General features: G+C 53.6%; 1 protein-coding gene across 4 annotated transcripts; it reads left to right on the top strand.

Annotated features, from left to right (window-relative positions):
- Positions 1-597: 597 nt before the first annotated feature.
- TAOK2 (TAO kinase 2) lies at positions 598-19,295 on the top strand. 4 transcript variants are annotated; one of them, XM_007107355.4, is made up of 19 exons: positions 598-1,160; positions 4,228-4,394; positions 4,573-4,644; positions 4,735-4,836; positions 5,327-5,372; positions 5,505-5,601; positions 5,753-5,866; positions 5,973-6,064; positions 8,145-8,238; positions 8,334-8,415; positions 9,534-9,701; positions 9,873-10,133; positions 10,333-10,494; positions 11,952-12,317; positions 12,403-12,606; positions 12,930-13,169; positions 16,275-16,487; positions 17,447-17,629; positions 17,712-19,142. In XM_007107355.4, exons 2-19 carry the CDS (start codon positions 4,263-4,265, stop codon positions 18,231-18,233), a joined length of 3,150 nt encoding a protein of 1,049 aa, XP_007107417.1. In that variant the 5' UTR covers positions 598-1,160; positions 4,228-4,262; the 3' UTR covers positions 18,234-19,142. The 4 variants fall into 4 exon arrangements, with proteins under 4 accessions (XP_007107417.1, XP_007107418.1, XP_023979080.1 ...); XM_007107356.4 differs by lacking the exon at positions 17,712-19,142 and adding an exon at positions 19,163-19,295 and having other exon boundaries at positions 1,064-1,160; XM_024123312.3 differs by lacking the exons at positions 16,275-16,487; positions 17,447-17,629; positions 17,712-19,142 and adding an exon at positions 15,035-15,755 and having other exon boundaries at positions 1,064-1,160.
- Positions 19,296-19,563: the final 268 nt, after the last annotated feature.

Raw genomic sequence — 19,563 nt, 5'->3', positions numbered from 1 at the left:
CACCCAGCAGCAGTCTTCCCTTACCCCTCCCAACCTCTACCCTGCACGCAGGCGCAGATCACGGCTTCTTATTTCCTTCCACCCGCGCCCCCTCAAAGCTTCCCCTAGCAACAAGCTCGGGCTCCGCGCTAAGGCGGGGCGAGCGCATGCGCTGCAGCCCTTTCCACCACCAGTTGTCGGACAGCGCGCTGGGCTCCTCCTTCTCCAAGACTAGCCCTGCTCCCCACCTCCTCCCACCCAGGGTCCGCGTGGCGGGGCGCGCGCGCAGTCTGGCTGGGTTGCTGCCCAGCTCTCTGGCCGCATCCTTAAGGAGAGAGGGGCGGGGCTGTTTCCTTTGGGGCCCCGCCCCCTTGGCCCGGCGTCCATACCGCGCCTGCGCGCTCCCGCCCGGTCTCCATCTTGGAATTGGGAGGAAGAGGGAGAGGGAGACTGGGACGAGACCGGGGCTGTGGTGCGGAGAGGCTGAGACTGAGAAGAGAAGGGGAGAGGGCACGGGGACCGCCCTTAGCTACAATCTTTCAGCCGTCCTCGGGAAAGAGAAGGGGAAAGGGAGGGGGCCGGGGCGGGAGTGGGGGCTGTCACCCTCGGACCCCGGCGTGAGAGGGGCCGTGCGGTCGGACGTCCTCGGGGTAGGCCCCCTATCGGTGGCCGAAGACCTGGGGCTCAGTCCCCTCGGTCCCGAATTTCCGGGCCTGACCCCACTCTTCTCAAATATCCGGGTCTCAGCCCCTGAGATTCCAGATATCCGGGACTCGGGTCCCAACCTCTCTAAACCTGGGGCTCTGTTTCACAGGATTTCAAATATCTGGGGTTCAGGACCCTGTGTGCACCAGTATCCGGGGTTCATTCCCCACGAGTTCAAATATCAGATTCGGCCTCCCCCTGTTCAAATATCTGGAGTTCAGACCCCACAATCAGAAATCCGGGATTCAGCAACTGTCGCCCTCGAGGAGGAGGAGGACTGGACCGCGAGGTCAGATCAGGTTGTCACCCCCTCCCCTCCAGGGGAGGCTTCCCGGGCCCGCCCCTCAGGAAGGGCGAAAGCCGAGGAAGAGGTGGCAAGGGGAAAGGTCTCCTTGCCCCTCTCCCTGCTTGGCAGAGCCGCTGGAGGACCCCAGGAGGAGGCGGAGGCGCTGGGGCACCATAGTGACCCCTACCAGGTGAGACACGGGGTGCAGGGGCACGGGTCCCTGTGTCTAGCTTGAGAAGAAAGGGTGCTGCTTTCTGGGAAGCTGGGCCTGGGTAGGCTCTCTCCTCAGGATGGGGAAGCCCAGCTGGGCCAGTGGTCAGCCTCTGGCTAGCCTTGCCTTCTGCCACCCTCTTCCCCTTCCCTTCATTATGTCTGGTTGATGGGGGACCTCAGGTGACAGGGTCTCTGATGTCACGGGGGTCACACTCTAAGGTGCTTGAGTTAATCAGATGGATTTGCACCCTTCTGGTTTTCTCCCTGTTCACTTTGCCCCTCACAGCTACCCCTTCATGATTGTAACTCTCTTTCCTCTGGGGTGTTAATTCCCATGCCTCTGGTCCCCGTGGTGGGTCTGCTTATCTGTTTTTTAGGCATGGTCTGGTCGGGTTTCTTGTCCTTTCAAGGAAGTGTATATGTGCATTTGTGTTTAGGGGTGCTTGGCAGTATTTCCCCCAACTATTGTTACCTTCCAGCCTCTTGCTGTGATGGTATAAGTAATCTAATTTGTCAAACGATTTATCATTTACAAAGTGCTCTACATCCATTCTCTCATGTGACCTCTCCCCCTCTCATTCATCTGGTGAGGGGGCTCTTTTATTGTCTTCTTCCCATTTTACAGTTGAGGCTATTGAGGCCCAGAGAGGTTGCCCAAGGTCACACAGCGGCAGAATAGGATTGGAACCCAGGTCCTTGAACAAGTCTTGCCTGTGCTCCATACCTGTCTCTTGTCATCTGTTTTCTTCTGTGCCTGGGTTTAGCCATGGGTCCAGAAGAGAATGGATTGGGGTGAGATTTAAGAATGGGAGAGAGAAGAGCTTCCTTTTTAGGAGGCCTGTACTCAGAAGCTTTTCCTGATGGGAGGCTCTGTCCCCTGCCTTCTGCCTCATGGATTTTTCTCTCTACTGTGACCTTCGTCTTTACCCTCATCCCAGTCTTTGGCCTGGGTTCCTGAGAGGGCCATCTCTTCTGACTAATGATAGTGGTGTCTCTTAACAGTTAAAGCCAAGCTGCCAGGGGCTAGGATGATCCCCAAAGTATTAAAGCCTTGTCGTGGCGACTCTGGAGGCAGGGAAGGAAAAATCCATATGCTGAGTGTCTGCATAGTGTTCCTAAGTACGAGATCTCATTAAAAATTTCACAACAGCTCCACACTGTAATCCGTTTTACTGAAGAGAAGACCAAGTGTAAGGAACTTGCTCAAAGCCTTGTTGCTGTATATTGCAGATGAAATGCACTGGTAGTGAAGCTTAGGGCGGACAGGCTTGGGTTTCCTTGTCTGTAGAATGGAGGTAACATTGTCTATTTTAGAAGGTGGTTATGATTTAGCACAGACCTTGGTAATCACTCAAATATTTGGTGTCTGAGGAAGAGGCCCCTTGTGATGTTTTGCTGGCATCTCATATGCGACCTGGGGTTCTCAGTTGGCATTCTTGGTTGGGTGCTGGTTAAGAGGTCAAGAAGATTCCTTTGGCACGTTGTGAGCACCTGCCTTTGTGTGTGGGTGTGTGGTGGGGGTGAGGGGTGCTTGGCAGGGTTGCTGGCAGAAGAATGGAGAAAGGGGCCTGCTTTGAGCAGCCTGGGAGCTGCTTGGGGCTGGGCTGAGGGCAATCAATCAATCTCCCAGGCTATTCTGAGCCCTCTGCACCCTGGGGGCCCACCAGAGAGTCAGGCTTACTGCTTGCCCTCCAGCTTCCAGTGGGGCTGAGGAGACAAAATTAACAACACAACAGGAAACAATGTGTGACAGAATATAATTACATGCTAAATAGTTAGGTGCTTTTAAGGAGCTAGAACTCTGCCCTGGGAGTTGAGCTCTGCTGAAAAACTCCTTTGTGCCTAAATTCCAACAAGTGCTTATCCAGGAGCTTGGCCTGGAATCCCCTCAGGAGATCTTGGCTCTGATGTACTGCTGGAGTTTTCAGTACATTTCTGGCTGGGTGCTCTAGGAGTTCTCCTCCCCAAGGGCTTGGGGTAGTCAGGGGAGGCTTCCTAGAGGAGGGGGCTGAGCTTGGGGTGAGTTGTTGAGAGAGTAATGAGTACACAGGCCTGACTGGAGAGGAGAAGATCCTGTTCTCTGACCTTGGAGAAGTCCTTCCTTTCTATGTCTCAGCGATCTCATCCATGAAATGGTGATCATGATCCTGCCCTGCTTGTTTCATAGGGCTATTTTGAAAGCATAGTGGTAGAGGACCAGCTTTGGGCAAGTCACTTAACCCCTCTGAGTGCCTTTCGTCATCGGTAAAATAGGGGTAATAGTAACACCTCATAAGGTTGTGGTGAGGATTGAATGAGAGATAATGCATGTAAGGTGTTTACTACATATGCTTAATAAATGTTCTTTGTACTGCAAATGTCCTGTACCTGTGTGTGTTGCGTGTGCCATTGGACTGGACAAGTAAGGCAGCGCAGATCGCATGCCCCCAGAGCCAGACACCATTTCTATCCCTGTCCTTCCCATTCTAGATCTCCCACTTGCCACAGTGTCCCTAGCCCTTTTTGAGAGCGAGTCTCCTGGCCCCTGTGGGCCAGTACCCACTTGTAACAATGGCCGGATTTCCACTGCCTCCGGCCTTGGCTGTTTCCTGCTCTCTTCCAGAGTGTGAGAGGTTGAGGGAGGAGGGGGCCTCAACGCCAAGGGGAACAGGAAGGTACCTGGAAATATTTGGGGCGTGGGGCTTGTGGGACAGGACACTTGGGGATCTGGGGTTCTGGCTGGGAGGCAGAATCTTTTATTCTTAAGGGGAGATTTAGGGGTTGTAGGGAAATGGAACTTGTTGAGGGCTGAGGGGTTGGTGAGGATGCTGAGCTCCCAGTCTTCCTTTAGTTTTAGGGACTCCAGGGACCCGGCCCTAGTGCATTCGTTGCCAGGGCAACTTCATTTCTCTTTTTTCTTTTTTTTCTGAGCTTTGATATTGTTCCTAATCTCTCCCCCTGCCCTTCCTTGGTAGTGCCTCCCCCTCGTCGGAACTAGGGGAGGAGGGGCCCTTTCTGTCTCTGAGGGCCCCATATTTGTTCTAAGAGTCCCATCTTTTCACCAGGTCAAGCCCCACTCTCAGGGCCCCCAGGGGCCACCATGCCAGCTGGGGGCCGGGCCGGGAGCCTGAAGGACCCTGATGTGGCTGAGCTCTTCTTCAAGGATGACCCGGAAAAGCTCTTCTCTGACCTCCGGGAAATTGGCCATGGCAGCTTTGGAGCTGTGTACTTTGTGAGTTGAGGCTTGGGAGGGTGGGGCAGGGACTGTCTTCCCGCTGTGGACCTCCAAACAGCCCTGTACACTATTCGACCACACCAGGCTTTCCTGCCCTCTCCTGTTGGGCCAGCAAGTCTTCCTGCTACCCAGTGCTCACTGGGGGCCTTCACTACCTTCTGGTCTGGTCCTCTAGGCCCGGGATGTCCGGAATAGTGAGGTGGTGGCCATCAAGAAGATGTCCTACAGTGGGAAGCAGTCAAATGAGGTAGGTCAGGCTTGACAGACTGGTAGGAGGCAGGGGACCCCAGGCTCAAGATGCAGGCTAAGTAAGCCTCTCCTCCCCTGACCTTCTCAGAAATGGCAGGACATCATCAAGGAGGTGCGGTTCCTGCAGAAGCTCCGGCATCCCAATACCATTCAGTACCGGGGCTGTTACCTGAGGGAGCACACGGCTTGGGTGAGCTGGCCCCCTGACTCTGCCCTGACCTTTGTGCTCAGTACTCAGGCCCATCCTTATCCTGGTCTAGTCTCTTAGGTGGGCCCTGTTCAGGGTGTTGTTGGGCAGATCTTGGGAAGGAGGAAATCTTTCCTAACCTCTGCCGTCCTCAGACAAACTCTTAAGCAGCACTGTGCGTCCAGAGGGAGAGGCTGAAGAGTGACATAGCAGTTGAAAGGGGACACATGGGCTGGGAGAGCTGGAGATTGAACTATGGGATTCAGATGGAGGTGGTGGTGATGTCTTGGGCTCTTTCTAAGGGAGGCCCTGACTCCAGGGACTTCCCCCCACCCTCTCGTTTTCTCAGTTGTCATTTCTCCCTGTTATTACCCCGGGACCATTGCTTGAGTAGAGGCTAGGCAAGGAGGCCCTCTGTTTTGGATCTCTCTCCAAGGGAGATAGGCCAGGGGTGGCCAGATCTGCTGATCTCTGACCCTTGACCCTTCCATAGCTGGTGATGGAGTATTGCCTGGGCTCAGCTTCTGACCTTCTAGAAGGTAAGTGATTCTTTGGCCAACAAGTGGGAGAATGGAGAAGAGCAGAGAAGCCGCAGGGGAAGGGTTAAGGGAAGATAGTTCCAGTCCCACCCTTGGGCTCCCTCAGTTTGATGTTTTTCCCTTACTCCCCAGTGCACAAGAAGCCCCTTCAGGAGGTGGAGATTGCAGCTGTGACCCACGGGGCCCTTCAGGGCCTGGCTTATCTGCACTCCCACAACATGATCCATAGGTACAAGCAGCACTGACAATGGCTGGGAGGGGGTGCTCTTTACACCACTCCTCATTCTGCTGGGCTCCAGTCTTCTTGGAAACTTGGTGCAAAAGCCCCTGCCCAGCCTTTCTGAGATGCATGTCTTATCCTTGTGCCTTGCCTTTGGCAGGGATGTGAAGGCTGGAAACATCCTGCTCTCAGAGCCAGGCTTGGTGAAACTGGGGGACTTCGGCTCTGCATCCATCATGGCACCTGCCAACTCCTTCGTGGGCACCCCGTACTGGTGAGTGGGAGTGGTGGTGAATGGAGAGAGCTCCCGGGATGTTGGGAGCAGGAGTTGGCAGGGTCTGGGCGGGTGATTAGCCTCTCTCTCCTGACCATTCTCCCAGGATGGCTCCAGAAGTGATCCTGGCAATGGATGAGGGGCAGTACGATGGCAAGGTGGATGTCTGGTCCTTGGGCATAACCTGCATCGAGCTGGGTAAGGACATTCTCCTCTTGGCTCCATATCCTCTTTTCTCTCCACTCCTTTCTCTTTTTCTTAACTATCCCCACACCATCCCATCCTCTGAGGCCTCATAGCATCTGTCCATTTTGAGTCGACCCTTGATCCCCAGTACCGGCAGCTGTCAAACCCTGCCATATCTTAGACCTAAAGATTTCATAGCATTCATCTTTTCCTGTCCACTACTCTAGTTCTAAATCTTTTTTGAGTGCCCACTGTGTGCCATGCACTGTGCTAGTAGGTTCTGGGGGTAGAGCAGTGAATGAGGTTCTTGCCCTCTTGGAGCTTACATTCAAGTTGAGGAAATAGGCATGTTTTCTTTCAATGTAAGAAAAGCTGAATGGAGAAGACACGGGAGAAGTACAACCAAAAAACAAGGGACTTGACCTAGTTAGGGGCTGAGGAAGGTCTCCTTGTAGCAGAGGTGTCTAAACAACCACAAGACAAATAATAGGTAGCTGTTGAAAGACTGTAGGGAAAAGTATTCCAGACAGAGAGCATGCCTGGGGAGCTGAGACTAGCTTCAGTTGTTTGGAATATTGCATGTGTTAACAAAGAACAGTGAGTGATAAGGCCAGAGAGTTAGGCTCAGTGAGTTCACGAGGTCTTGAAGCCATGTTGAGGTTCTCGTTTCTGCCAGCCAATGCTATTGAAACAACTGCTTTAGTGAAATAATGTTTGTAAAGCCCCCAACACGGTGCCAGGCACAAAACAGTTGCCCGAGAAAGAGATGTTATTAGTTACTCTTACCAACAACTTCCTGCAGTGATCTCTCCCACTGCCAGTCTCTTCTTCCTTCCAGTCTCTTTTACGTCAGAGAGATGTGCTGTTGTTTTCTCTTCTCCTCAGAGCCGTCAGTGGCTCCCCGTTGCCTTCAAGACTGAAGCCATCCCCATCCTTGCTTACACCAAGCTAAAGGCTCTGCTTTCTAAAGACTGGCTTTCCTTTTAACAAGTTCTGAATTTTTCCTCTTAATTACCTTTGTTTGTACTGTTTCCTGTGCCCAAGGTTGGAGATTTGGACTTGCCTTTCCCTCCATCTACACGTGTACATTTACCATTTAAGGCCATGACCAGATAGGCAATAGAAATATGTGAAGCAGGCCAGGTATAAGAAAAATCTAGAGCTGTCCATTTTATTCCTAGTTTTTGGTAGAGACATGGGTACAGGGAACTATTTCTCTACTATTGAAAAAACCCATCAATCTTTATTATAAATGGCAACTGATAAGTCACTATCAGGGAAGCAATATGGAGGAGACTACAGCAAACCGGAGGTTGCTGTTCCCACCTGAAGAGGGCAGCTGTTGCTTAGCTCCAGCCCATTGTTATGCAGGAATGTAGGCTCCATTTCACCAGATCTAATTTTTTAAGAGAAACTGGAAATTTAGATTATTTCATTATTATTATCAGAATTTAAAAATCACTGTTTAGGCGAAAACCAAAAACAACACAAAGCATTTGTTTGGGCCACAGGGGGCTTCTAGCTTGTGACTTCTGATCTGAGGCCTGCCTCCAATATCCCTTTTTCCAAAATAGCTTCCCTGAATCCCCTGCGAATGTACCAGCTTGAAGTCCCACCACACACCCAGCTTCCCAGCCATTTACCTGTTTTCCTCTTGTGCCAATTAGCACTTTGAACTTGATGCTATTTGTTCAATCCCATTGAATCTTCCCTATTAGACTGGAAGTTCCTTGAGGACAGGGCCTGTCTATTGTTTTTTATCTTTCCCGTAATACTTAAGCGAGTTTTTTGCTCTGATTTGGTACCTAATAAATATTAGTTGGGTCGGCAACTGAATGTGCTTTCTTCTGCCTTCATTCGTGCTTTTGCATGTGTTGTTTTCTTTGATACCTGTTCCACCCATGTGCGATGGAGAGAATGGGTGCTGCGTCTTACAGAGGAAGGAATTAATTGAGATTATGGGAATTGCTCAGGGTCATGGAGTGAGGAAGTCAGGAAGCTGGGGTGTGAACCCAAGTCTTCTGATTTCCACTCCAGTCTCCTCTGCCCACCTGCCACCTCTCACCTTCTCCCCCTTGACCTTTCTCTGTAGCGGAACGGAAACCACCGCTGTTTAACATGAACGCGATGAGTGCCTTATACCACATTGCACAGAACGAGTCCCCCGTGCTCCAGTCAGGACACTGGTGAGGACTGGGATTCCTGGGCCCAGGGGTTAGGCCATAGGGGTAAGGCTGCCTGGATCACGCCCTCCCCACCCTTACCCTGCTGTGACTTCTAGGTCTGAGTACTTCCGGAATTTTGTCGACTCCTGCCTTCAGAAAATCCCTCAAGACAGACCAACCTCAGAGGTTCTTCTGAAGGTGAGGGCTCACTGGCCTAGCATTCTCCTAGAACTGTAGCTTGTTGGAGCCACAGAAACCCCTCAGTGAAATTAGTGATTCCTGATTCTTCCTCCACTGAAAATTTCATTTATGAATTCCCACCCCCATCCCAGTGCCCAGTGGACTCTGTGTTTTGCAAGATTTTGTCTACCAGATTGCCTTTATTTATTAAGTAATCATTTGTTTTCCTGTCTTTTATTAATCAAAGATATATATAATTGCCAGCCAGAATTTCTGGTCAGTGTGCAGTAACCAGGGTTACCACACTGATCTGATGTAATTCAAGCCAAAAGCCTGTGTAGCCTGTCGTGGGTAAATGAATGTATGATTTCCCTTAGGCCTTTTTTTTTTTTTTAAGATGTTGAGGGTGGGAGTTTATTAATTAATTAATTAATTTTTTGCTGTGTTGGGTCTTCGTTTCTGTGCTTGAGCTTTCTCTAGTTGTAGCAAGCGGGGGCCACTCTTCATCGCAGTGCGCGGGCCTCTCACTATCGCAGCCTCTCTTGTTGCGGAGCACAGGCTCCAGACACACAGGCTCAGTAGTCATGGCTCACCGGCCTAGTTGCTCCGCGGCATGTGGGATCCTCCCAGACCAGGGCTCGAACCCATGTCCCCTGCATTAGCAGGCAGATTCTCAACCACTGTGCCTTAGGCGTTTTTTGAGTTATCAAAAGTAGAGGGGTCCCCATTCCCTTCAGAGATCCATAGGGGCCTAAGGACCCCTAGTTGGGAACTGACTTAGATTGTCTACCCTGACCTACTTGTTTTATAATTGTGGAATGCTTTATGAGGCCCAGAGAGGCCTCATGACGTGTCCAGGGGCACAGAGCACTTTGATAGAAGACCTGGACTAGAATCCAGATCTCCTGGTTGTTCTTGCCTGTCAGCCATGCCTGGAGGAACAAGAGACTGTCTGGGGAATAGAGACAGGGTGGTAAAAATTAACGTGGGAGGAGGGGTTGGGACAAGGCCAGCATCAACCTGTGGTGGGCATGGGCCCCAGGGGAGTGCCCCAGGCCAGAGGGAATGCCAAGATCCACGGGATATTGGGATGCGGGAGGTGCTTGGCGGCAGGCCTCAGTGTTCTCTTCCCCCAGCACCGCTTTGTGCTCCGGGAGCGGCCACCCACAGTCATCATGGACTTAATCCAGAGGACCAAGGATGCTGTTCGGGAGCTGGACAACCTGCAGTACCGCAAAATGAAGAAGATACTGTTCCAAGAGGCGCCCAATGGCCCTGGCGCTGAGGCCGCAGAGGAGGAGGAGGTGACCCGGCTTGCCCTGCCACCCTTCTTCACCATGTTGTGCTTGCCTCTTAGCGGTTGCTTGGAGCCCCTCCCCACCCTCCTCCATACCCCCTATCTCTTGGTGCTACCTCCGTATGCACGTCCCTTGTCCTTCCCCTTCCCTGCCCAACAGCCTGTGTCCTGTCCACAGGAGGCAGAGCCCTACATGCACCGGGCCGGGACGCTGACCAGTCTAGAGAGTAGCCATTCAGTGCCCAGCATGTCCATCAGCGCCTCCAGCCAGAGCAGCTCAGTCAACAGCCTAGCAGATGCCTCTGACAATGAGGAGGAGGAAGAGGAGGAGGAGGAGGAGGAGGAGGAGGAAGAAGGCCCTGAAGCCCGGGAGATGGCCATGATGCAGGAGGGCGAGCACACAGTCACCTCCCACAGCTCCATCATCCACCGGCTGCCGGTATGCAGCTCACCCTGAGTAGGCCTGACAGCAGCAGGGCCAAGCCCCAGCTCTCCTTCTCAGGAATCACCTTGGTTCCCTGCTCTCCCTCCCATGTGTGACTGCTCCTTCTCTAAGTCTGACTGGGTCTCCAGGGAACTCCCTCTGGGCCCATTGACCTCTGAGCCTTGGGCATTCCTTCCACCTTCCCTTCCTCTAGGGCTCTGACAACCTCTATGATGACCCCTACCAGCCAGAGATGACCCCAGGCCCTCTCCAGCCACCTGCAGCCCCAGCTCCCACATCCACCACCTCTTCTGCCCGCCGACGGGCCTACTGCCGCAACCGGGACCATTTTGCCACCATCCGTACTGCCTCCCTGGTAAGTGCAGCCATCCCGGATGCCCCAGACTATCTAAGTCCAGAAATGACTTTCTCTCTGTGGCATATGATTAAGTCCAGATTCCACCCTCACTTTGTGTTGCTGTCTCTTGCCTTCTCACCTCGACCGTCTCACCTAAACCCTCCCCTCTCCCCTCCCTTCTCCCAATAGACTATTTTGGTCACATTGCCCAGCTCGTACTCCATTTTTGTGGCTGGACTTAAATAGCATCTCCTGGCATGCCTTCCCAGGCTCCTGGCCAGCCAGGTGCTTCATATCCTGTGCTGTGGTACTCCTGAACAGCATGATGACAGGTTTGCTGGATTCTGTGCCCCTAGAGGGCAGAGACGGTGTACAGGTATCTGCCTGTGCCAGTAATTGGCTTTCAGGCCCACACACATCCCTGTATTTAATCCTTCCAGCTCTTCTGGGAGGGTGAGGGTATGATCCCATTTGTGAGATGAAACAGCTATGACTCAGGGGCTACCTTTGGTGGTTCCCAAATTCTGTAACCAGGATCTTGGTCCTCTCTTAAAATCACAGCCATGTTTTTCTCAGTTCATAGGAAAAGGGGTATACTTTTCCTAAAACAGAGTTTTTCGTCCATACTTTTAATAAACTTTTCGATTACATTCCTGTTTAGCTGTAAGCTTTGATGGTCCCCTTGGAGGCCACTGGTTGGTCTAGTATGTTCTTATAGCCTCTGCTTGTGGCTGGTTGTTCTTTTAGGACAACTCTTCAGACCCTGTGATGCTTGGTGCTTTGTGGTACTGTGCAGAGAGGTCTGTGATCTCCAGGGGTTTGGCCACCTGGACTAGTTTGGGGTACATTGACATAGCCCCTTGACAGTGGGATCTGAGCTCAAACTTCAGATGAGGACATCCAGGCCCAGTGTTCTTGTTATTCCAGTGTCCCATGGTCCATATTCTTGCTCCGTATCTGAGCTGTAAAGGGTCTTCAGTGTTTGCTGAAGGGGAAGGAACCGTCACTTACTGGTTCAGAGTGTTCTAGACACTATTACATAGGTATAAAAGTTAATCTCCCCAGCCCCCTGTGAGGAGGTGTTATTGTCCCATTTAATAGAGCTAAGGCTTAGCAGCATTAACTTGCTTGAGGTCACATGGTTAGTAAGTGGCAGAGCTGGGATCTGGTCCCAGGTCTGTCTGATTCTTTTACTCTTTTGAATTAATCTGAATTGTTCCTACTTTTATGCAAGACCCTGTGCTCAGCACCTTTTCTTGTCTCATTCAGTCTCACCAACCTCTGAAGGAGATAACTCCATGATCCAGTTGAGGTGGCAGGCTCAGAGAGGTTAAGTGTGAGGAAGATATCAAATGAGAATTAAACCCATGAGGCTAAAACTCACGTTCTTCCCCCATAGAGCACGAAGACTATGTGTGTCAATAAAATGGGGGCCAGGGCTGCGCCCCACTTCTCATCCTTTCTCCCGCCCCCAGGTCAGCCGTCAGATCCAGGAGCATGAGCAGGACTCAGCCCTGCGGGAGCAGCTGAGTGGCTATAAGCGGATGCGACGACAGCACCAGAAACAGCTGCTGGCGTTGGAGTCGAGGTTGAGGGGTGAGCGTGAGGAGCACAGTGCACGGCTGCAGCGGGAGCTCGAGGCGCAGCGGGCTGGCTTTGGGGCTGAGGCCGAAAAGCTGTCAAGGCGTCACCAGGCTATCGGTGAGAAGGAGGCGCGAGCTGCCCAGGCTGAGGAGCGTAAGTTCCAGCAGCACATCCTCGGGCAGCAGAAGAAGGAGCTGGCCGCCCTGCTGGAGGCGCAGAAGCGAACCTACAAACTTCGGAAGGAGCAGCTGAAGGAGGTGGGATAGGGCTGCAGCAGTGGGTGGGGTTGATGGCGGGTGAGGCGGGCCCTGACCTCCTTGCTCTCCTGCTGCCCTTTCCTAGGAGCTCCAGGAGAACCCCAGCACACCCAAGCGGGAGAAGGCTGAGTGGCTTTTGCGGCAGAAGGAGCAGCTGCAGCAGTGCCAGGCGGAGGAGGAGGCTGGACTGCTGCGGCGTCAGCGCCAGTACTTTGAGCTGCAGTGTCGCCAGTACAAGCGCAAGATGCTGCTGGCTCGTCACAGCCTGGACCAGGACCTGCTTCGAGAGGTGGGCCACCCCCTCCCTGTTCCCTTCCCAGATCCCAGGCACCTACCGTTTTCCATTTGCCTCACTTGTGGTTGTCTTTCCTCTCTGCCCTCATTCGTGTTACAGCTCGGCTTCTCTTCAGCACCTCTTTCACTTCTCGTGCCCACTAGACCCTGCTAGAGTTCCCAGGCCAGCTAGGAGCTTGGCTCCCTTACACCTCTCATCTACACCCCTCATCTCCCCACCCTCGGCTCCCTCTGCCAAGGAGTCCTGGGGCTCTCACTTCCTTGACACTAACAAGGCTTTCTGACCAGTTTCTGGGCCCTGCCTCCCTTTTGCCTCAGGACTTGAACAAGAAACAGACACAGAAGGACTTGGAGTGTGCATTGCTGCTACGGCAGCATGAGGCCACACGGGAGCTGGAGCTACGGCAGCTCCAGGCCGTACAGCGCACACGGGCTGAGCTCACCCGCCTGCAGCACCAGACGGAGCTGGGCAACCAGCTGGAGTACAATAAGCGGCGTGAGCAAGAGTTGCGGCAGAAGCATGCAGCCCAGGTTCGCCAGCAGCCCAAGAGCCTCAAAGTACGTGCAGGCCAGCGTCCCCTGGGCCTCCCGCTCCCCATTCCTGGGGCTCTGGGACCACCTAACACAGGCACCCCTAGAGAAGAGCAGTCCTGCTCATCTGGCCAGGAGGCAGACCAAAGAATTCTGGGAGAGGAGGAGGAAGCAGTTCCAGAGAGAAGGATTCTGGGGAAGGAAGGGGCTGCCTTGGAGCCAGAGGAGCAGAGGATATTGGGGGAAGAGTCAGGAACCCCGAGTCCCAGTCCACAGAAACATAGGAGTTTGGTTGATGAGGAAGTTTGGGGGCTACCTGAGCAGGAGATAGAGGAGCTTAGAGTTCCATCCCCAGCACCCCAGGAGAGGAGCATTGTGGGCCAGGAGGCATCCGGGGAATGGAGGTTGTGGGGGAAGGAGGATGGTAGCCTCTTGGATGAGGAGTTTGAGCTTGGCTGGGTCCAGGGTCCAACACTGACCCCAGTCCCTGAGGAGGAGGAGGAAGAGGAGGAGGGTGCTCCATTTAGGACCCCGAGGGATCCTGGAGATGGCTGTCCCTCACCAGACATCCCCCCTGAACCCCCTCCAACACATCTGAGGCCCAGCCCTACTAGCCAGCTCCCTGGACTCCTGTCCCATGGCCTCTTGGCTGGACTCTCCTTTGCAGTGGGGTCCTCCTCTGGCCTCTTGCCCCTACTACTTCTGCTGCTGCTCCCACTGCTGGCGGCCCAGGGTGGGGGTGGCCTGCAGGCAGCCCTGCTGGCCCTTGAGGTGGGGCTGGTGGGCCTGGGGGCCTCCTACCTACTGCTTTGTACAGCTCTGCACCTGCCCCCCAGTCTATTCCTACTCCTGGCTCAGGGCACCGCACTGGGGGCTGTCCTCAGTCTGAGCTGGCGCCGAGGTCTTATGGGTGTCCCTCTGGGCCTTGGGGCTGCCTGGCTCCTAGCCTGGCCAGGCTTGGCTCTACCTCTGGCAGCTATGGCAGCTGGGGGCAAATGGGTGCGGCAACAGGGCCCTCGGATGCGCCGGGGCATCTCTCGACTCTGGTTGCGCGCTCTGCTGCGTCTGTCGCCCATGGCCTTCAGGGCCCTACAGGGCTGTGGGGCCGTGGGGGATCGGGGCCTATTTGCACTCTACCCCAAGACCAACAAGGATGGCTTCCGCAGCCGTCTGCCTGTCCCTGGGCCCCGGCGGGGTAATCCTCGCACTGCCCGACACCCACTAGCCCTGTTGGCAAGGTTTTGGGCCCTGTGCAAGGGCTGGAACTGGCGCCTGGCACGGGCCAGCCAAGGTTTAGCCACCCGCTTGCCTCCCTGGGCCATCCACACGCTGGCCAGTTGGGGCCTGCTTCGGGGTGAGCGGCCCAGCCGTATCCCCCGGCTGCTACCACGCAGCCAGCGCCGGCTAGGCCCCCCTGCCTCCCACCAACCACCACCAGAGACTCTAGCTGGGCGGAGATCCCGAACCCGCCAGTCCCGGGCCCTGCCTCCCTGGAGGTAACCAACTCTAGCTCCTCCCCAGCCCAAATCTAGAGCATTGAGCACTTTATCTCCCACTACTCAGTGAAGTTTCTCCAGTCCCAGTCCTCTCCTCCCTTTCACCACTCCTTCCTCGGTATGCTTCCCCACCTCACCCCTAGCCCTTTGGGCCTCTAGACAGGCAGCCTCCTCCACCGTGGAGTCCGGAGATTATATTTTGTGTTCTCCTGATGCTCCCCCCACACCCTAAGTTATTGCTGTTCTCCCACTGTGTGTGCTCATCCTCACCCTCATCGACTCAGGCCTGGGGCCAGGGGTGGCAGTGGGTGGGAAGAGTCATGTTTTTTTTTTCTCTCTTTGATTTTGTTTTTCTGTCTCCCTTCCAACCTGTCCCCTTTCCCCCACCAAAAAAAGAAAAAGACAAACACAAATAAAATATCTGAGCGGAACTGTACCTTTGGCCCAGGCTGCCTCTGTCTGCTTTGTCCTGCCGCCTAGCCTCCCTGGTATGCCCCCAGTCTGGACCCTTGGCCCCCAGTTCCATGACCTCTTCACCCCATCTACGTTATCTCAACCCCTTTCACTCCTCAGCCTCATCCTCTCTACCTTCATAGCTTCGTTGCACCATGACCACCACCAGTTCAGGGGTCTGGGCCCCTGTTGAGCTTCCCCAGAACTTCTTGGTCCCACAGTTCCCCTGTTTGTGGATTCCTCCCCGAGAGTCCTCAGGTTCTGGGTCCTTTTGTCCTCATTCACTGCCTTTCCTCCCAACCCACTCCCTACGTGGTTGCCTTCTGTCTGGGAGCTGAGTTTCTCTCCTGGCGTCAGGCATTACCCTAGAGGGCTGGGGGGATGGGACTGCAAACCGTCCACAGTAGGGGGTGGTGAGTTTGGGGGCCCAAACAGAGTGTGGGAGCCGCGGAAATGGGGTTGGTTTGGGCTTGGAGTGGGAGCTGAGTACACAAGGGGCCGGGCTGGAATGTGGATATCTGGTCAGGGTGGCAGCTGCTGGCCTGTTGAACTTGTCGGGCCCTTTCTGGCCACCTCCTTTGCCCCTTTCCCTTATGTGGCCCGAGATGGGGCCACCCATCTTATCCGTTTCTTAGCTTGGTGCTTATCCTTCCCTCCCTCCCACCCTGAGGTGATGAACCTGGGACTTCCTCTGTCTCTTCCTCAGCTGTGTTGCTGTCTTCCATGTGTGTGTTGAGTGACTTGGTTTTCTCACTTGTGCATATTCTGTATCTGCTCACAGGCGTCTATCTCTAGGTTGTCTTTTCTCCCTCTTTGCATGGTCAAAGCTTCTTGTGTACACTCAGTACTCTAAAGATTCTCAGTTCCCTGTCCATGAACTGTCCTGCTGTTTCTTGTGAGTTTTCCACCCAACTCTGTGAACGTGCTCTTGGAAGCTGTCTTGTTTTCTTTGCATCTCTTGCCCATTGAGAATCTTCCTGATCTCTCTCAACACAATCCCATCTCTCCATGTCTGTCTGTATACAGCTCCCCCCGCCCCCTCTGTCTAACATGTTTTCTGTTTCTCTCCCTCTTCTTGTCTCTGCTTCTGTCTCCTCTCCTCTCTTTCTTCTCCCTTTCCCCTGGTTGTTCCTCCTCCTCCTCTCCCCTGCCCCCATCTCCCCTTGGTCCGTCCACTGCATAGTCTAAGGAGCTGCAGATCAAGAAGCAGTTCCAGGAGACGTGTAAGATCCAGACTCGGCAGTACAAGGCTCTGCGGGCACACTTGCTGGAGACCACGCCCAAAGCTCAGCACAAGAGCCTCCTTAAGCGGCTCAAGGAAGAACAGACCCGCAAGCTGGCAATCCTAGCTGAGCAGTATGACCAGTCCATCTCAGAGATGCTCAGCTCACAGGCGGTGAGGCCTGGGGTCCAGGGAGGGAGCATGGTGGAGGTTGGCCTTTGTATTTCCAGCTTAGCTATGGGCACTGCAGGTGGGGGGTGTAGACAGAGATAGGCCTTTTTGTTCTTGGGAAACTCAGATATTCTTCCACTGTTGGTATTCTCTGCAATGGTTTTATTATTTCTCTTAAGTATTTTCTTAAGGTCTTGACAAAGCCAGCCTGCCTACTCCACCATGAACCACCAAGGAAAGAGTGGCTGTAATTTTTTCCTGGGCCTGAGTTAGTTTAATCTGTGAACAGGGAACAAATCAAAATGATAGTGGCCCTCAGGCCAATTTGCCCAGACTTCTGGAGGATTTTGAAGGTTGCTGTTCTAAAAGTAATCACACATCACACTGGAATAGGCCACTTAAAATAACACTGTAAAAAGTAAAAGTGTACTTATTCATTGCTGTTCCCTCACCTAACCCACCTCTCAGAGGTAACTGTTGTTAACAATTAATTGTATTTTAGATTTTTTCCTATGCATATTTAGAAAATTATATAAAAATTTTAAACAAAAGTGGAATCATACTTTATATACTGGTCTCTAACTTCTTTTTCCACCTTGTATTTCTTGGACATCTTTCCATGTCAGTACACATATCTCATTTTTTAAGAGCATAGAGTTTTCCATGGTATGGATGTACCATAATTTATTTAACCCATCCCTTATTGGTGGACATTTAGGTTGTTCCCAGTATTTTGCTATTACAACGCTTCAGTGAACACCTTCGAGCACATGTGCAAGTATACCTGGGGGATAAATTCCTGGAAGTGTAATTGCTGTGTCACAGGGTATGACGACCTTTCATTTTGATAGATGTTGAGACTGGCTGCTGCTTGAAACCTGAGGGCCCAGGCCTGCTGGGGCAGGGGAGGATTGTGGGGGTAGGGGAGGAGGCCCCTAAAACTTGCTCTACCTAATCTCTAGCTGCGGCTTGATGAGACCCAGGAGGCAGAGTTCCAGGCCCTTCGGCAGCAGCTTCAACAGGAGCTGGAGCTGCTCAATGCTTACCAGAGCAAGATCAAGATCCGCACGGAGAGTCAACACGAGAGGGAGCTACGGGAGCTGGAGCAGAGAGTAGCTCTGAGGCGGGCACTGCTGGAGCAGCGGGTAAGAGGGCTGGGCTTCCAGGATTGGGTGGGGAGGGCAGCCCCCATGCCGGACCCTCTGACCTCTATTCTGGGTGCCTCAGGTGGAAGAGGAGCTGCTGGCCCTGCAGACGGGGCGCTCTGAGCGAATACGGAGTTTGCTCGAGCGGCAGGCCCGTGAGATCGAGGCTTTCGATGCTGAGAGCATGAGGCTGGGCTTCTCCAGTATGGCTCTGGGGGGCATCCCAGCTGAGGCTGCTGCCCAGGGCTATCCTGCTCCACCCCCTGCCCCCGCCTGGCCCTCCCGTCCTGTTCCCCGTTCAGGGGCGCACTGGAGCCATGGCCCTCCTCCACCAGGCATGCCCCCCCCAGCCTGGCGTCAGCCCTCTCTCCTGGCTCCCCCGGGTCCCCCAAGCTGGCTGGGGCCCCCAGCACAGAGTGGGACACCCCGTGGTGGAGCCCTGCTGCTGCTAAGAAATAGCCCCCAGCCCCTGCGACGAGCAGCCTCGGGGGGCAGTGGCAGTGACAGTGTGGGCCCACCTGCTGCTGCAGTGCCTGGGCCTCTGAGCCGCAGCACCAGTGTCGCTTCCCACATCCTCAATGGTTCCTCCCACTTCTATTCCTGAAGTACAAGGTGGATAAGCCGATGAATGAGGCAGGGGTGGGTGGAGCCTGATCCTGGAGGGCTGTAAGCCTGAGGTCCACCCAAGGGTGGGGGACAGGAAGTTGGCTCCAGCTCCCCTCAGACCTCATCTTATGAGCTTCTTGGGCTGGCCGGTGGCCCAAGGCCAGCTTGGGCATAGGTGCCTCAAGGCTGACCAGAGCCCCTGCCTCCCCACCATGGTGCCAGGGTTTCTCTCCATCACGGCCTCGGGAAAGGAGGGAGATATGCGTGTCAAATATTCATCTAGTCCCCTGGGGGAGGGGAAGGGTGGGTCTAGATATATTATATAAAGAGAACTATACTACCCCCTGGAATGGGGCCATGGACTTGGGGACACCAGGCCCCCCAGACCTGGGATGTGACAGAGCAGGTCTGGGGCCTGGGGTGGGGAGAACGGGAGGAAAAGTTCTTCCTGAAAGAAAGATCAGGATGGGGTCTTGGGGTCAGGATGCCTGGGTCTCTCCATTCCCCTGTTGCTGTCTGACGTCCTGTGCCGTCTTGTCCTTTATCCTTTTTTTTTTTTTTTTTTTAATTGAGATTTGAGCCGGGGCAGGGGAACAAAATAAGAACCTTAGAAGGGGCTGCTCCCAGGCCTGGGGGCAGTCATGAGAGCCCCTCCCAGCTACAGGGCTGGCACAGAGCCCCATGGCAAGCTTTTAATAAACTGTTGGTTATTCTAACAGATCCCAGGACTCACCTTTTCTGTCTAAGGTGTATATTAAGGAATGTTCAGTGGCAGGTGATAGTGTTACTTGTATTTAAAAAGAGAACTCACTGGGCTGTGTAACTAAAAATTTCAGTGACTTTACTGACTTTGGACGTGACTGAATCCAGAGCTTCAAAGGAAGTCATCAGTCTCTGGACCTCTGCTTCCCTTTGCTTTGGCTTCAGATTTTCAGAAGGTTCACCTTACCCACAGGCCCCTGGCAGCTCCAACCTTAAAACCTCCCAACAACCTCAACAGCAAGAATTCCAGCAGTCTTGAAGTGACTTCATTGGTTTGATCTGTAGCCAGAGGCCTGGGGTGCTCTGATTGGTCAGGTTTAGACCCTGTACCCACCGCTTTAAGGCTGAACGAGTCGGCCTGTGGACTAAGTGGCTGTTTCCAGAAAGGGGAAGAAAGAAAGACATAAACAACAGCTGTCCCCAAGACCTTTCATTTTGTGTTTCACATTCTTCTTAAGGCCAGTTATTCAGATGTTTCTCCCAACTAAGCTTTAGGTTATCAGACAACGAAAAGCAGGGTGGTCAGGGACTTCCCTGGTGGTCCTGTGATCAAGACTCCCTGCTTC

This window comes from Physeter macrocephalus, chromosome 14, assembly GCF_002837175.3.
Source record: "Physeter macrocephalus isolate SW-GA chromosome 14, ASM283717v5, whole genome shotgun sequence".
Taxonomy (NCBI): domain Eukaryota; kingdom Metazoa; phylum Chordata; class Mammalia; order Artiodactyla; family Physeteridae; genus Physeter; species Physeter macrocephalus.
Note: the sequence above shows the minus strand (reverse complement) of the source record. Positions and strands in the feature narration are given on the sequence as shown.

Coding starts and splice junctions, on each gene's coding strand:
- TAOK2 (XM_028498463.2), top strand. CDS start 4,263: ATGCCAGCTGGGGGCCGGGCCGGGAGCCTGAAGGACCCTGATGTGGCT. Junction 4,395..4,572: donor GCTTTGGAGCTGTGTACTTT/GTGAGTTGAGGC, acceptor CTGGTCCTCTAG/GCCCGGGATGTCCGGAATAG. Junction 6,065..8,144: donor CATAACCTGCATCGAGCTGG/GTAAGGACATTC, acceptor CTTTCTCTGTAG/CGGAACGGAAACCACCGCTG.